Source organism: Armigeres subalbatus, chromosome 2 (genome assembly GCF_024139115.2).
Source record: "Armigeres subalbatus isolate Guangzhou_Male chromosome 2, GZ_Asu_2, whole genome shotgun sequence".
Lineage (NCBI taxonomy): Eukaryota > Metazoa > Arthropoda > Insecta > Diptera > Culicidae > Armigeres > Armigeres subalbatus.
Window position 1 is genome coordinate 230,736,473 of NC_085140.1, and position 16,428 is coordinate 230,752,900.

The 16,428-nt window shown below is 40.1% G+C and overlaps 1 protein-coding gene across 5 annotated transcripts in view; it reads left to right on the forward strand.

The window, feature by feature from the left end:
* The window catches only part of LOC134211868 (trichohyalin), a 122,508-nt gene that overhangs the window by 91,278 nt on the left and 14,802 nt on the right, over positions 1-16,428 (forward strand). For 3 of the 5 annotated variants that reach the window (XM_062689222.1, XM_062689223.1, XM_062689219.1), the window contains 9 exons: positions 1,222-1,389; positions 1,509-1,997; positions 2,109-2,225; positions 6,192-6,212; positions 6,853-7,035; positions 8,305-8,472; positions 8,534-10,573; positions 10,646-10,876; positions 10,938-11,300. In XM_062689222.1, coding sequence (XP_062545206.1) covers positions 1,222-1,389; positions 1,509-1,997; positions 2,109-2,225; positions 6,192-6,212; positions 6,853-7,035; positions 8,305-8,472; positions 8,534-10,573; positions 10,646-10,876; positions 10,938-11,300 — 3,780 coding nt within the window. The remainder of the gene's footprint in view (positions 1-1,221; positions 1,390-1,508; positions 1,998-2,108; positions 2,226-6,191; positions 6,213-6,852; positions 7,036-8,304; positions 8,473-8,533; positions 10,574-10,645; positions 10,877-10,937; positions 11,301-16,428) is intronic. The other 2 variants (XM_062689220.1, XM_062689221.1) reach the window with 1 other exon arrangement.

The window sequence follows — 16,428 nt, forward strand, 5'->3', positions numbered from 1 at the left end:
TTTCCCGAAGAAAGTTTAATCAAATTTTCATTTTCCATACATAATATGTATTTGTTAGGGAGACACTTTACAGCATTAACTTCAACAAACCACCAAAATTTGTCAAGTTTCAATCATCAAATGTTGTAATCAGTTCTTTAATATATGTTTGAAATTAAAAAAATTTGAGCTTCGCGAAACAAGCAAAACAATTTTGGAGGTTTTGTCCGGGTTTCCACCACTGTGCGTCGTCTTCTTCGCACATACCCGAGCTTGCTCTTCGTTGTGTCTCGTCGTTATTAGCTACCTAACTTCAACATTTTTCCAGATGGGCCTAATCGAAGTCCCCATCTTCCAGCAACTCTGCTTCGAGATGCTGCGGGACAAATATATATGAATTCTATTGACATACGATCATGTTTCCTATTACCCTTTAATATTCTCTAAGCTACTTGCTAACTAGCATTTTTTTACATAAGCAAGGATATTTTAGTTTCTATTTTCTTTATCAAACAATTTGCCCAACGAAATCAACACCTATAATCATGAATCAAGATTTAAAAGTCAATAATTTTTTTTCAGTTTTCTATTTTCTGTAACAGCCATTTTTTTCTATTTTATAGCTTGCTTTTGCTCAAAGCAACCATTTCGTACTCTTTTATAAAACCATTACAGCTTGATTTTCCATAGGCATGTTTGAATAATATAATAAGTCAACTATTAAATACATAGATTTAGATAAACTATTTCAATTGCATCTCTATAGTTTCTATAGTCCTTTATTTCCGGTACAAACTTAATATGACAAAGATGAGATGAGAAGGCAACTTAATTTTAACTTCAAATAGTCAAACTTCACATTAGCATCCTGTTCATTTATTTTTTTGTATGTTTCTCAACACAATGAAAAAAATTTGGAGAAAAAACAAAAATGTTATTTAAACTGAAAAAGGGAAAAATTAAACTGCCTCACTATATTAAATGTTTCTTGTTTGGTTGCTATCTTGTTAACATTCACTCTTACAACTAGTTCGAATGTTAGAATCTTAACAAATTCATAAACAATTAAACAACAAAATGATGCTTAATCATATTAGGGTATTGACTCATTAGAAGAAGTGTTAATTAAATTATAAGTGATGATATACTTCAAAACCTCACAAAAGCCGTTTAATCTTGTCTTCATATAGATATCTTGTTAAACTACTATTTAATGTTTGGTATTTGTTTTTCCAATTGTAGGTTGAGGAGTTGAGAAATCGTCTCGAAGAGAAAAATCGCATGATTGAAAAGAAGACGCAAAATGCCATGCAATCAGTACAGGAGAAGAATCGTGCCCAAACTGAACTGACCGAGCTGAAGGAACACATGGATATCAAGGATCGGAAGATTAACGTTTTGCAAAGAAAGGTAGGCATTAATAACGTCAAGAATCGTAACTTAAAACATAAACTGTTGATCAGCAACTTCTTCGGAGTAAATCTAAGTTACGCGAGCGATCGGTCTAATAATTATTCTCACATTTAAAGATCGAAAACCTCGAGGATTTGTTGAAAGAAAAGGACAACCAGGTTGACATGGCCAGGGCACGACTGAGTGCGATGCAAGCCCATCACTGCAGTTCCGAGGGAGCGCTCTCCAGCTTGGAAGAGGCTATCGGCGATAAGGAGAAACAAATGCAACAGCTCCGTGATCAGAGAGATCGCGCTGAAGGTGAGAAGAAAGAGGAAAGGGAGCTCCACGAACGGGAGCTCGCCGAATACAAAATGAAACTCCATGCATTGGATAGTGAGGTGGAGAAACTCACCACGCGTCTCCATCGTGCCCTGAATGAAAAGGATCGACTTGAATCCAAATTGGAGTGCTCTCAGAGCGAGCTCGGCAAATCGAAAGCCGAACTTGACAAGGCAGCCACTGATGTGGGTCGTAGTGGCGCCGATTGGGAAAATGCTAAACAGAGGATCTCTCGTCTTGAACTCGAAAACGAACGGTTACGTGCGGATCTGGAACGATCGCAGGTATGGTAGCAGGATACGTATGCTGCAAATTGGTTTAGTGGAGCAAAAATTTGAATGATTAATGATCACATTTTTTTTTATTTTATCTAATTTCGAATTCAACTTTTTTAGACGACTTTCGGTAGGTCAACCTTAACCACTTCTCAAGAACTGGACCGAGCCCAAGAACGAGCCGACAAAACATCGGCTGAGTTACGCAGAACACAAGCCGAACTAAGGGTCACGCAAGTAAGAATCAGATTTATCCATATTATCAAAGATCCAGATTGTCATGCAATGTATGCAACTCTGTACTTTCCTTTATGTTTTTACCCTTACTTTGAAAACATTTCTAATCCATCGTTGCCATATCCTAATCAATTCGTTTATATTGCGTTTTGTACAAACCACAATACTATAACAGGGAGTTTTTCTCAATATCGAACAGAGTTGTGTTGAAGTTTCATTTTTATCCTTTGTCGCTTCGAGTCAGTTATAGTTATCAATACTTTTTGCTAAATTTTATTGGCAATTTGACGTTGCATAAAGCAAAAGAAACAGAAGGAGCACATTTTAAACAATTTACACGGGCAAGAATACGAAGAAATTTATGAAACTCTTCTTGAAAATTTTAAGAGCATTTTAATTAAAATCGGTTAGTTGTAGTTTTCTTACACCGCGTAAAGAACACATAATCTAGATTTTTTTATTCAGTAATTTCGTGCTTAATACACTGTACAAGGAAATTCAACACAGTACTGCTAATCCGTTTTTAATCCAATTTGTTTTCGAGTTTTTGAGAAAAGTTAGAAATTTTTCTTCGTATCCATTTCAGTGCGTTTTGTTTGTTCCGTTTCTGTTTCTTGCATGACGAGGGCGAGTTAATCAGAGTTTTTGATTAATTGTTACAAATTATCGACAGCATACGTTTTAAAAGGTTAACATGTGATGGTAATCATCACATGCGTGCCATGCGACGATATATCTTTTTTCATCGGAAGTGACAATAGGAAGTGAAAATAAACACATTTTTTCGTCTGGGAGGTCTGAAGAAAAGACTTTTTGGATATGTACATGTACATAACTGGGAAAATTTATTAATACAGTCTGTTTTGTCCCTAAAACTTCTACTACAGTCTTTTCGATGTTTAGAAAAATCTCGATTTATGGGCGGTGTCGCTGATCATAATCGATTATTGCATCTCAGCTATCGTAAATGTATTTGTAGAACTGCACAATATTATTTTGTTTGAGTTTCTGCCTTTATCTGTTTCCACTCGTCATTGGCTGATATGCAATATAAAAAGTATTAAACTAGAGTAGTCAAAATGTTCCCCTGGCTGTTATTCTACTAAATGAATCACGCAATCGTACTTGTAACGTATTCTATAGTTGATGTTTAGCTTGTAAAGTAGTTCAATGTTAGCTTGTAAAATACCTTTAATATGTGAATATGTGTTTTAGAAAGTACAGAAATTAAGGTGGGCTGCATTTTTGGTTATACATTTCGACATCTGGTAATTTCTTTGTTTCCACGAATAAGTCTCCTCTATACAAACTATAAAATGTGATTTCAATGGTATGATTTGTTCTGATATCGTGATAATCTATCTCTTCTTCTTTATTATCGTCACACGCCACAACGAGTGCGTTAAGATATCGCAGCTTACTATTCATAATGTATTTCCACAATTGTTAATACGATGTTTCTAGCACAAGTTTTTATTTAGACATTCTTGTCGTATTTGTCTAGCACGATATACCCTGGAAAGATAAACAAATATTCACCTCGATTTTTTTAACTGAGACGAGACTTGAATTCAGCCATCTTAAGTATTTGAAGCCGCTCATCTTACTATTGACCTAGGAGCGACTCAATTGTGATAATACCAGAGATGTTTAATTTTTTCCAATAAAATATCACATTATATACACAAGGCTTATCGCATACATTAACAGTGTAAACAACAACCTGTAGGATAAAATACAAAGTTGAGAATCCAACATGGATGAACGTTGTTCAAAGATTGCAAGGAATGAGATGATTACCAAATATTCGAATGAAACTCAGGGTTTTTGAACTTTTCCAAGGCTTCTGAAATATGTAGAGAAAATATAAATGATGGTATGATTTACCATAAGTAAGAAAAATATGGACTTGAAATAATAGGAGTTACATTTCCTTGCTTTTGTGTAGTTCAAAAAGACACATCATTCATCAAAATTTGCGGAAACAATTTGTATACTGCATCGTTTACTATAACAATATTGTTATGTGTATTCTGTGTTAAAAACAGAAGAGAATTTAAAGTCCAAAAATAGACCCGCCTGACGATAGCTTTCCTCGATCACATGCTAGGAAATAATAAAATCGTTTATCTGCTATGAAAACTCAAGCTGCATCTAATTTTCCGAATTTAACGCAAAATTTAATTTAAATGTTCAAATTAAATAATTACCAAGCAACCCTATACGCAGACCAAGATTACTTTCGACCAAGGGACTGAATCTTGTATCCCACCACCACAGTACATTCCGTAGTCAACATTAAAAATTCCGTACTGACAGCCATAAGAATAATCGCGGGATAGAAAGAGATAGGTGCGTTCCACGGTGACAGTTTTATAAACTATGATATCGTAACTTATTAAAACTAAGTTCATTGAAATATACATACTTAAAGTAAAATTATTATATTGGCATTAATAAATAACATAAACATAAACATAAACATAAACATAAACATAAACATAAACATAAACATAAACATAAACATAAACATAAACATAAACATAAACATAAACATAAACATAAACATAAACATAAACATAAACATAAACATAAACATAAACATAAACATAAACATAAACATAAACATAAACATAAACATAAACATAAACATAAACATAAACATAAACATAAACATAAACATAAACATAAACATAAACATAAACATAAACATAAACATAAACATAAACATAAACATAAACATAAACATAAACATAAACATAAACATAAACATAAACATAAACATAAACATAAACATAAACATAAACATAAACATAAACATAAACATAAACATAAACATAAACATAAACATAAACATAAACATAAACATAAACATAAACATAAACATAAACATAAACATAAACATAAACATAAACATAATCAGATATTTCTACTGTAGTTTTCAGGGAAGACAGCCAACCTAGCTTTTTGTTTTTTCATTCATTGAGTAACAGACCATTTGGGCAGCATCCTCTTTTCTCGCTTGAGACATTTATAAATCGTCCGCATGCCATCCAAACGGTTTGAATTTTTGTATATCGCTCGAATTCTATATAATGTAGATACTTCCACGTACTGAAAATTAAATAATTCTGCAATAATAAGCCCGAGTAATATATATTTATAAATCCTGCTTGTTAAAAAAGTTTAATGAAAATCTGATATCCTTCGATCAGAACCCATACGGTTATAAAAAAAAAACCTTCATTTATCTCATTGGAAAGCACAATAATTCTTTAATCAACAAGTTTGATTCGGGAAATAAGAAGCAGCCTCCGGAATAAATACTAAATAATAATAAATAAGCTTACTGCACTTACTTATTGTGAAGTCAAATTTAGGAACGTTTAGTCTTTAAAACAACTTGGTTTAATTTTTCCTCTTTTGAAGACAAGCCAGTAGCAGAAGTTGTATAAACTTAGTTCTATTGTAAGTGGCATTTTGATACAGCGTTCTTGTGACGTTACTTTCTTTGATAACAAATTGCCAGCAAACCTTATTCTCGATCCATTCGAAGCTTCAGAATTTGGTGTGCTTACGGCTAAGCCTGGCTAACCGAAGATATTAGTAAAACTAACACTTTTCAGATCAATATTACGAAAGTGGGAAATCTTCATTTGAAATAAATAGTTAAGTGGCTTTTTAACATTTTGTTTTGTAGATGGAAATGCATTATAAATGCATGTTTTCGTTAGTATTCATCACATTTCTTACAAAATCTTCAAAATAATTCACCAGTCACCACGTTGCTTTCTTCATCCACGAAGAAATACATCGCTATTCTGTAGAAGTAGACAACATCATAGAGACATGGTTTCGACATTTTATCAACTAGAAAAGAACACATGATCAAATTTTCCGTTTTTGCCAAAGACCAGCCATTCAAACTGAGCAAATACTGATAACACATTCACAAACATTTTATAGGAACAGACAGTAGACAATTTTGTGAGTAGAAACCTATAAAATGAGTATGCTACTTTTATTCTTTCAATTCAGTTTCGAAGCATATTTCCTTTCCAAAAAAAATGAGTACACCAAGAATTTTCCTCTTCACGTTAAACAACTGCTCATTTACTAATATCTGTTTACTTGAAAATTTTATTTTTGTGTTCTTAACAAGTATTTAGCGTTTGAATTTTACGTCAGAAATTTGCTATTTTTCTAAATCCGTACCATATGAAGAAAGTTTGAAACACGATTCCAACACTATAGTTTCAAAGAAAATGTGAGCTCTCGCACAGTCACGGCTTTTGCGTTATATCGTTTCTATTGATTTGTATAATATTTCGCCTGTTCTTAGTGTACAATATGATGGAGCAAACGTATTCCGCTACCAAGTTGAGAATATTGCCTTTCCATTGCATTTTCACTAGTTTGTTTCTTCGTTACACTGTTTCTTTAATTCCTATTTATAGTTTCAATAAATCTATCTCCCTCTATCTCTCTCTTTGTCTACCTTCAATTATAGATTATCAAGAATTACTACTGTTCAAGTTTCTTCCCAATATTTTGCTTCAATCTTTAACTTGCACAGAGTGTCAATTTGTTTTATTCAATAGTGGTTTCGTTTTTACTTATAATTTAGTCTGATGCCGAACGAGCAAGAGCCGAAGCTGCCGCCTTGCAAGAGAAATTAGAAAAGAGCCAAGGCGAGGTTTATAGACTCAAAGCTAAACTTGAAAACGCACAAGGGGAACAGGAAAGCATAAAACAGGAAATGGAAAGAAGTCAAACCGGAATACAACGAATTGTTAGTGAAAGGGATAAGGTAAATGCTCACTTCTACATTTAAGCAAAAATAGAACCACACCACCAACACTCGTGATGAAGGAAACTCTTGTGTGAGATGAGAAAACACGTCAACAACCCAACTTAACATAACCATCCTTATCTCTCTCACATCGTGATAGACGTTTCAAACGCTTGTAAACTGACATCGCCTAGTCCAATGCAATCTACTCTTGCACAAGTGCACGGTGCATCTTCATTCGCTGACACACTTTGTGAGCTTTTGTGAGTTTGTGTTGCTGTTTAGGAGCGTGCGTCATTCCATAGACCGGACCATAAGGATGGTTATTACATGAATCGAACATTAAGCAAATATCATCGACCATAAAAGAGATTAGAGTATGGGGATCTTGATGCCAATCAACCGTGTGCTATTTGAAGGTGTTAGTAATCAAACCAGAATAATTGCATTCTCTTGGTGATAAGGCTACTTTAAACAATAGTTTACTCCAACTATACGATGTACAATAATAAAATGTTTGAATAAAGTAAGCAACCAAAAGAATACAGCAAAGCATCCTAACCCATATTTAATATTTCACATGTTATAACTATGAATGGCACGAAGGTAGGTGAAGTCGATCGAAATGTGATATTGCACCGAGTGATGTACGGTAGGAGTGAAGCAATTGATAATGCATTAAATAATCATCTTCATCATCATCAGCATCATCATGTATCGTGACTTTATGTTGTGATATATAATTTGTCTACTCACATAACTAGTATATAGTAAAGCTGGTACAAATATTATCTGTCTGAGAGTTTAATGTGTACATACATATTAAGCGTATTATAACCACCCAAAAGTAATTTAATGAAATGTACTCTTCGCTTTAGAATTCAAAGTAAAAACTTCTGTCCTTTCCTGCCTCAAGTACAATAAGTAAAACCATAACAGACAGTGTATAATCATTTAACATTTAGCATCCGCTTCAAGCCTTCCTATTCTTCAATGGTTGATTACGAACTACTCTTTTCTATATCTGTAGCCTCCAAATGGTTTCAAGTACCTGTAATTATCATCCAAAGCATTCGAGTAACAACACTACGAACTGACCTTCATTCCAATATAAGTCCATTCGCATAGAAGACTTAAATGATCACACAAGGAAAGATCCCCATTCTCCTCTTTTTCATTTCACTTAGTAACAACTCGAAACCATATGAACCTTTCGCTAAAGATATTCAAAATTTGAAAACAAAAGTAATTCTACAAACCACAGTCTAAATCCTAACATTATTCTAGGCTTACGGTGAGCTCGACAAGATTCGCGAGGAGTTAGAAAGATCGCAGGCTACGCTTGGCAAGTCACAGCTTCAACAAGAGAAAATACAAAATGCTCTTGATAAGGCACAGAATGAAGTTGACCACTTACAGGAAAAACTCGATAAGAGTATCGCCGAAATTAGGAGGGTAATCTACCTGGTCTGTTTTGTATGAATTCAATGTTTTCAATTATTCCTTAATATTTTAGCTTCAATTAGAGAAGGAGAAGATCAACTACGAATTTGAGAACATCCAATCTCAGCTTGACAAACAACTCGGTCAATCCTCCAGAGTACAAAAGGAACGAGAAGCCATCCAGATGGACTTGGAACGATATCGAGACAAATCAGAGAAGCTTCAAGCATCCATGGGTCGCTTACAGAAAGAACGAGATGTACTATGCGACGAGCTGGAGAAAATCAAAGAAAAGGCCGAATCTGCGCAAAGTTCTGCACTTAAATACCAACGGGAACGAGATGCCATTCAAACAGAGCTGGAAGTGGTTAAAGAACGCTGGGAGAAGGCACATCAAGTACACCAGAAACTCCAAATGGAGCGAGATGATGCAGTCACGGAAATCGATATTCTCAAAGAAAAGCTTGATAAAGCCTTGTATGCCAGTCAAAAGCTTATAGACGAGAAAGACAATTCAAACAAAGAGTTTGAAAAGATGTTGGAGAAATACGACCGATCACAGAACGAAATCTACCGACTGCAGTCACGGTGCGATACAGCTGAGGCTGACCGCAATCGTCTTGAAGTCGAAGCGGAAAGATCTGCTTTGTCAGCCGCTAAAGCAAAAGAGGATCTCAGGAAACTGCAAGAGGAAACTACTAGACTGCAAGAGGCTTGCGACCGAGCAGCAATGCAACTTGGCCGCTCTAAAGAGTTGGAAGATAAAGCAAAGGAGGATGTTGATCTTATTCGAGAACGTCTCGATAAAACGCAAGCTGACCTCCGACGTGCGCAAGCTGAGAAAGAAAACCTACAAGCTGAAATGGAACGACTCACTTACGAAATCGATCGAGCCCACAATAGCTATACCAAACAAACCGCCTCGCTTGATGCTGCTCAAGAAGAGGCAGCTCGGTACAGTTTAGAAATCGAAAAGATGAGAGAGAGGTACGAAAAAACTGCTGCTGAATTACGGCGCTTGCAAGAAAATGAATCATTCTCCAGGGAGTCACGCCGTTTGAAAGAAGAGAACGATCGCTTACGGGAGAAATTCGAGAAAACTATGATGGAGTTGGAAAACTTCAGAAGCAAGTCCCAGTACGAAGAGGAGTCGCTAGAAAAGTACAAAACAAAATTCGAAGCGCGCGAAAACGAATTCCAAACGATGGAACTCAAGCTCCATGAAGCCACACTCCAGCTGGAACTGGCTCGTCAAGAGGTTCAAAAGCTTATCTCAAATCAAGACAAACAACGCATGGATGCTGAACGAGCACATATCGAGTATGAGAAGATTCGTGATAAGCACGAAAAACTTATCAAAGAAATGGAACGATTACGCCAAAACCCTGGTTCAGCTGTTAGCCCAGGAGCTCTTGCTGCTGCTTCGGTGGGTATGAGCGACAAAAATGAAATCGACAGGCTGCGCGATCGGTTAGAAAAAGCTTTACAAAGTCGAGATTCCACTGAAATGGAAGCGGGACGTTTGGCCAAAGAGCTTGAAAAAGCACAACTGCATTTATCAAAACAACAAGAGGCATATGAAGCTACCAGGATCGAATTTGAACGTATGTCTGCTGAGCTTACACGTGTACTTGAGAGACTGGAAAAGTCTGAGGCTGAGAAAGAAACACTTCGACAATCTACCAAGATATACGAGAAACATCATCAACAGCACGCAAGTAACCATATAGAACATAACGTTATGAAAATGGAAGCCGATAACAAACAATTAATGGCCGAGAGAGATCAACTGGTAATGCAGCTTGAAAAGAGTCAAGACATGCTGATGAGCTTCCAGCAAGAACTCAATGCTGCTGAGCTTGAACTTCAAAGGCAATGCGAAGAAAATAGACGACTGAAAAACTCACCCCAGGGTGCTCACGCTCAGGCACAACCCAATTCCCAAGAAATCCAAAACTACAAGAAAGAGATTGCCCGGTTAAAACAAATGTTACAGGAAACAGGAGCAAGAGGAGACAGCGAACTCGAACAATGGCGAAAGGTAGTCGAGCAGGAGAAGAATCGTGCGGACCAGGCAGAAAAGGCAGCCATCGAACTGCAGAAGAGAATGCAGGTGAGTTTTGATTTAAATAAGATTATAATGTTGGCGTCTTTCTAAATTCATGAATTCTTATCATTATTCAAGGTGATGGAACAGCAGCTGAAACAGCAACTACTTCAAATGACCAACATGCAGAAACAAATGACACAACAACAACAGCAGCAACAACAGCAACCAGCACCTCAACCGCAGCAACCACAAATCAATCCAAAAGAAATGGAAAAGGTTCAAGAGGAACTTAAAACGGCGGTAACGCAGCGGGATCAATTCCAAAATCAACTCGAACTGTTGGTACAAGAACTGGAAAAAAGTCAGGTATGCTTACAATTGAATCAGAAGTATTGTTCAATATTCGATACGATTACAATACTTTTAGATGGAAGCTCAAGAAGCCGCGAAGAAAGCACAACAGCAACAACAACAACTCCAGCAGATGCAACAGCAGATACAGCAGTTGCAGCAGCAGCTGCAGCAAGCGACGCAAACAGCGAATCAGAAGGCAGCCCAAAGTGCGAGCATCTCGGAACAGGATCGAAAGCAGCTAGAAGCACAAATGAAACAAATCGAAGACGCTACACGATTGCTGGAGAGTGAACGCAAGACATTCGAAGACCAGCGGAAGGTTATCGAGAACAAGCGAAAGGAACTGGAAGAAAAGGAAAAGAACCTGGTCGAGTTCGACAAGCAGCTGAAGAAGCGGAAAGAACAAATGGATCAGTTGGAGAAGTCTCTACAGAAGGTAAGTGGGATCCTCCGGAATCAGTTTGAAAGCATCGTCGAACGAGTGCTTTTGGTCCGTTGCTTCTTCATACTTCCACGTCATTGTTTAAACCAGCCGTGCGACATCACTCGACTGGCTAATGCTACTCAGTAAACCGTATGGGGCTCGCGTGTAGAATTTATTTTTCTCAAAAGTGTGATTAGCTTTTTATTCGGCGTAAGCTGGGTTAAGTCAAGTGTTTGTTACTTTATTGAAAAATTTAGAACGGAAAAGTGCTGTATCTCAATGAGTAATTTTTGCCCAGAGTTTTGTGAGCGAGGTCGGAGATAGGTGAAAATGTAGTTTTTTGGTTGTGGGCAATGCAAAACATAGTGATCTAACGATTCTCTTACCTACCAGCGTATATGGACCCAGATGGTATCGCATGATTTCTGCAGTACATCAGGATGAAGGCTGCTAATGACTCAATGCCACAGGATCCTTTTCTTCTTAAGACTTTCGTTGAGAAGTACCTGGGAACTAGCATCGACCGGGTCTTCGAGAAGAATCGTGGCATGTGTTACGTTCTGAAGACTGGAGCAAGCCCCAGTTTGACAAGCTATATGTAATGCAAAAACTAATCGATTAAACCACCATCAAGGTGTTTAAATACTCTCAGCTAATTAAGTAGAAGTGCGTCGTCACAATCGATGCCATTACCTCCGGGAGCAGCTCGCCCCCGGTGTTATAGACAACGTCGTAGGCGTGAGGGAAGCTTGGAAAATACATCCACAATCATCCTGACGATTGCTGGAATACTGGTACCCCCACACACAATTTTGGCTGAATACTATGCTGAATCCGAAATTATTATATGTTTTCGATGTTATGCTTCCTCTGCTGAGAGTTCGGATATACCGGTAAGAAGTGCAACCATCCATCCAGAGTGTGTAGCAAATGCAGCCAAGTGCATAAGGAGGACCGTGTGTTGACCTTTCTTCCGAAACTTCAACAACTTCAACAGAAACACAAATATATAGACCTGAGCGATCCCTCTGCATAGTGAACAGACATTTTTATTTATTATCAGACTAAAGTGGCCCGTGCTGCACATAAAAGTCTTCTCCATTCAGCTTGGTCCATGGCTGCACTTCGCCAACCACGCAGTCTGTGGAGGGTCCGCAAATCGTCCTCCACCTGATCGATCCATACTTGCCCGCTGTGCACCTCGCCTTCTTGTTCCCGTCGGATCGTTGTCGAGAACCATTTTCACAGGATTACTGTCCGACATTCTGGCTACGTGCCCGGCACACCGCAGTCTTCCGATTTTCGCGGTGTGAACGATGGATGGATCTCCCAACAGCTGATGCAACTCGTGATTCATTCGGCTCCTCCACGTACCGTCCGCCATCTGCACCCCACTATAGATGGTACGCAACACTTTCCTTTCAAAAACTCCCTCCTCCTCCACGAGCATCGTCCAGGTCTCGTGTCCGTAGAGAACTACCGATCTTATAAGCGTTTTGTAGATAGTCAGTTTGGTACGGCAGCAAATGCGCCTCCTAATTTCTCTGCTGGTATCGTTATCGGCGGTCACCAGTGAGCCCAAGTACACGAATTCTTCAACCACCTCGATTTCGTCACCACCGATAGAAACTCGTGGTGAGTGGCTTACATTGACCTCTCATGAGCCTCTTCCCATCATGTACTTCGTCTTCGACGTGTTGATGACTAGTCCAATCCGTTTAGCTTTGCTTCTCAGTCTGATGTAGGCTTCCTCCATCCTCTCAAAGTTACGTGCCATGATATCAATGTCGTCGGCGAAACCAAATAACTGGACGGACTTCGTGAAAATCGTACCACTCGTGTCAATCCCTGCCCTTCGTATTACTCCCTCCAAAGCGATGTTGAATAGCAGACACGAAAGATCATTGCCTTGCCGTAACCCTCTACGCGTTTCGAAGGGACTCGAGAATGCCCCTGAAACTCGAGCTACGCACATCACCCGATCCATCGTCGCCTTGATCAACCGTATCAGTTTATCCGGAAATCCGTTTTCGTGCATTAGCTGCCATAGCTGGTCCCGAAGCGAACAGACATATGGATGCACTAACAGTAATTCGTTAAAAACATATAAACTCAATCAATAGCGTTGCCATTCAACATACAAACCATTCGGAATGAGCGCCATAGTGCTAAAAAGTAAAATACGGCAAGTTTTATCTATGGCTCTCAACACAGCAGAATGGCAAGTACAAAATTTTACAAAACAGCACAAGTTAGGATCGCCGTCTGTTGTACTGTAATTACGTAAGTGCCTGGTATACGAGATATAATTTACCAACCAGGATCTTCGAGTGGATTATGGATTATGGTATTTACAACATCAGAGGACACAACGTGTTCAACGCGGCAACCGAAGCCGACCTGATCGTTATGAACGATGGCACTCCCACTTCGCCGAGGCCTTGTGGAGTCGCACATTGATATTTCGCTAGCCTCGAGCTCAGTTGCGAGTAGGCTCCTCTGGTCAACTGACGGGACCCGAGAGGAAGCGATCACGCGCCGATCCTCGTGGCGCTTGACAGTACTCCAACGAACATCACCCGTCGACCACGCTGGATATTCGACCAGGCTGACTAGAACAGCTACCAGCAAAATATCTATCGTGAGATGGAGACCAACCTGCCGAACACCGTCATCGAATTATCTGATGCCATCTACCGTGTCGCACTGAAATCAATCCCACAGACCGGCTCCAACCCGGGGCGAAAGTCCGTTCACTGGTGGAACGAAACAGCAAAGAAAGCAGTCAAGAGCCGACGGAAAACACTACGGGCGTTGAAAAGAGCGAAGAAGCGCCTTCCCATCGATAGTCCCCAGCTGGAAGAAATCCGAGCCAAACACCAAACAGCAAGAAACGAGTGCATGCAAACGCTGCGGGAATGCATAAAAAAAATCGTGGGTGGAACAATGCAGCGTGACCCAATCATCATTGCGGACGCCCTGGCAGATCACTTCTACCAGAAGTCCTCTCATTCGGAATACCCGGAACTCTTCCGGCGGAAGCACCCTAACCCAGCATCGGATATCCTGGCGTCTCCGGTTCCCGGTTTCCGGTTCAGACAACCAACCATTTTCTATGATCGAGTTTGAATTCGCTTTGAAAAGGGGTGACGGTAAGTCGGCGGGCCCCGATAACTTGGGATACCCCATGTACAGGAACCTTCCCCCTAGCGGTAAAGTGGCCCTTCTGGAGGCCATCAATAAGGAATGGACAAACGGTAACCTACCCCCGAAAGGAAAACGAGTCTGGTGACACCAATTCCCAAGAACTAAGGTCCAGCAAATGAAGCCAAAGGATACCGCCCAATCTCGCTGACAAATGTTTGGTCCAAACAGACGGTTGACTGACGGCCATGCCATAAGAATCGTCCACCCTAGCGGACATTGCATGCACCGAGGCAGGTGTGATGCCCTTCCGCTTCAAAGTTTTTTCGGCACTCAGTACAAAGACCATCGGTTATCTGAAAAAATACAGGGCCTCCAACAGTCCCTGCTACCTGCTGGAACTAGCCAACCGTTCCTGTCAAGAAACAATTGAGCAGCCTCATTGCTGGACTTCACCGTCTCGGGCCGAGAAGCTGGAGCAGCAAGAAGTCAAACATCGATCTATCCTTGAAGGCGAAGCTGCATAGAGCACCGAATAAAGTGTTGGCGCAGCGCCTGTTCAAACAGCGCATCGCCGTTAGGTACCCGACATCCACCATCCGGTACACCGACGGCTCAAAGGCCACTGGCAAAGTAGGTGTAGGCATTGCAGCAAACGACGGATCATCAGCCTCCTTCAACTAACTGACTCGGCCAGTGTCGGCGCTGCAATCTGACACCAATCGGCATCCTTTCGTCCAAGCCATCCAAGAGGCTGTGGATGATGGGATCACACTGATGTGGGTGCCCGGCCATTCCGGGACCCCAGGCAACGAAGAAGCAGACACCATGGCAAATATCGGACGTACCAGCCGGTATCTCTGCCGCACCGTCCCTGCCGCCGACGCAAAACTTTGGGCCAAACAGCAAGCCGCTGCAGCATGGGCGCGAGACTGGAAAAGAGAGCGGAACCTGTGCCGCCTGGTGAAGAGCGAAACCTGTGCCATTCTTCCGGGCGACGATCTCTCCAACCGCCGGGAACAGGTGGTGCTCTCCCGTATGCGAACAGGTCACACTAACTTTACGCACAACCTGGACTCCGGTGACTTACATCGAAGGTGCGACACCTGTCATGTTCGCCTCAGCATCAGCCACATTTTCAACACCTGCCCGTACTTCGAACAAGCCCGAACAGTCAACAACATCCAAAACGTCGCAACAGCGTTGCAAAATGACCCGATTAGCGAAAGACTGACAATTAACTGTTTAAAAAACTACCAAATATTCGACAAAATATAACGACCCGCGAAATATACCCTGACGACTCTTTTTTTTCCAATTTCGTTTATTTGGTAGGCTCAGGCGTGTATAACACTTTACGGAGCCATTGTTCTTTGTGATATATACAATCAATATCATTTTATTATACGGTTAGTAAGAGGGGGGTAGAAGCCAGCGTACTCGTGGTGACTCGAGGTTAGTTTACAATGTTTAAGGATGGAAGGGGCTTATGATTTGGGATCAGGAAATTTCACCTTCGCATCCGGGCATTTGGCGTCAGTGAAGATGTGGCGTGTCGTCGTGCTCGAGGAATGGTTCGACTGGGAGCATCTTCCGGATGGCAAGAGCTATAGAGCTCTACGGAACAAAAAGGCAGAGACAGAACAAAAAAAAACTTTAAAGAAAAAAAACAAAATGTTAGATTTTTATGTCAGAAGCACAAAGAAAACTATAAATGGCCTGCATATAGACAACATCACGATCTCCCAAAACACCGCGAACTTCCCTGAAGGGTTGTTTACCTCGGGCCACAAGGGTATCCAATAATTGCTCTCTGGAGGCGTCATTTTCCGAGCAGGACCAAACTACGTGATCGATGTCATCATAATCGGCTCCGCACCTACATAAGTTGCTATCGACAAGGTTTATTCTGTACAGATGTGCGTTTAGTGAATAGTGATTGGACATAAGCCTCGACATCGTGCGAATGAAGCCTCGACTTAAGTCCTCACCTCTG